At 46.7% G+C, this 1537-nt stretch overlaps 1 protein-coding gene across 2 annotated transcripts in view; it reads right to left on the reverse strand.

Moving 5' to 3' along the window:
- Positions 1 to 853: 853 nt before the first annotated feature.
- pklr (pyruvate kinase L/R) overlaps positions 854 to 1537 on the reverse strand; it is a 12925-nt gene continuing 12241 nt past the window's right edge. For both annotated transcript variants that reach the window (XM_080540213.1, XM_080540212.1), the window contains exons 11-12: positions 1460 to 1537; positions 854 to 1244 (exon numbers count right to left, since the gene is read on the reverse strand). The exon at positions 1460 to 1537 is cut by the window's right edge and continues 37 nt beyond it. In XM_080540213.1, coding sequence (XP_080396339.1) covers positions 1138 to 1244; positions 1460 to 1537 — 185 coding nt within the window. In that variant the 3' untranslated portion in view covers positions 854 to 1137. The remainder of the gene's footprint in view (positions 1245 to 1459) is intronic.

Consider the following 1537-nt stretch of genomic DNA (forward strand, 5'->3'; position numbering starts at 1 on the left):
CGCGCGTCATCCACCCATTCACCAATACCACCAACGAATTGGTGGAGAAAAAAAAAAAAAGAGCGAGCGAGAGGGAGAAAGTGTGTGCGTATGCGTGCGTGTGTGTGAGGGAGAGCGGAGGAGGGAGGGAGGGTGTTGACTGGGGGAGCAGTTAGGGGTGAAAGGACATGGCAAGAAAGGAGGAGGAAAAAAAAGACGGGAGAGAGAGAGAGAGAGAGAGAGAGAGAGAGAGAGAGAGAGGGGGGGGGGGAGAGAGAGAGAGGGGGAGAGAGAGAGAGAGGGAGAGAGAGAGAGAGGGGGAGAGAGAGAGGGAGAGAGAGAGAGAGGGAGAGGGGAGAGAGAGAGAGGGGAGAGAGAGAGAGAGAGTGAGAGAGAGAGGGAGAGAGAGATAGAGAGAGAGAGAGAGAGAGGGAGAGAGAGAGAGAGAGAGAGCGAGAGAGAGAGAGAGAGAGAGAGAGAGAGAGAGAGAGAGAGAGAAACCCCAGAAGCAGAGAAAGGCTAATTAGTTTACAGCCAGTGACAGTCGCCATGCGCGCAGATCTGGGTCATCTCATTTGACACAATAGCAATATCTATGGTAACGGTCAAACCCAATAACTTCAATAACCACCGCCACAGATAAGCCTTATCTCACATAGCACATGACTGACCGTGACAACAATATGGACTAAACAATGACAACTGAACAATGGCAACTGAACCATTTGTCATTCAGATATTCAGACACATCAATAACATAATTGCAAATGAATGGGAATAATAAAGCAATATTGAAACTGATGTCTCCCTCAAACCCCCTAGATCCCACACAGGCAGATGAACAAACAAACAAACGCGGAAGACAGAGTTCTGTACTGTGTTAAGAGCTCCAAAGCTTTATTTGGAGGGAGGCAGTGCTTCTAAGACAAGGGTTACTTAACAAACACACAATAGTACAGTCAACATGAAAATACCAAATCTTCTTGGGCTTAAAATCTAAAAACAGTTTGTTTTTTCTTATCTTTATGGTAAAGTAAATAATCGTAGAGAATATGTAGTACTGTATTTAGTCTACAGTAGTTAGTCTGTGGTGTAGTTAGCTTGTCTGTTATTGGTTAGTCCATCTGTCTGTCAGTCCTAATAGGGGGAGGAGAGTCGTCAGGGGACATGGACCGCCCTCATGATGTTAGTGTGACCCGACCCAGGGATCCAACCTGTTACCACGATCACCATGTCACCTGGCTTGAAGAAACCCCTCGCCTTCCCTACAAATAGAGAGAGAGAGAGAGAGAGAGAGAGAGAGATAGAGACAACATGACATCTTCAAAACAGAGACATGGATATTAACAGAATAATAATACCCATAAACACTCAGTGTCTCCGTCCCTCTCTCTCTCTCATTCATTCTTGTTCTTTATCTCTTATCTCTCTCTCACACACACACACACACACACACACACACACACACACACACACAGACCTATCTCCATGCCAAAGTCAACCCTGTTGTCCACATCATCTGCCCAGACGGGGGCAGGCAGGGGGTGGAACAGCGCTG

The sequence above is a fragment of the Nansenia antarctica genome (genome assembly GCF_963989245.1).
Source record: "Nansenia antarctica genome assembly, chromosome: 10".
Classification (NCBI taxonomy): domain Eukaryota; kingdom Metazoa; phylum Chordata; class Actinopteri; order Argentiniformes; family Microstomatidae; genus Nansenia; species Nansenia antarctica.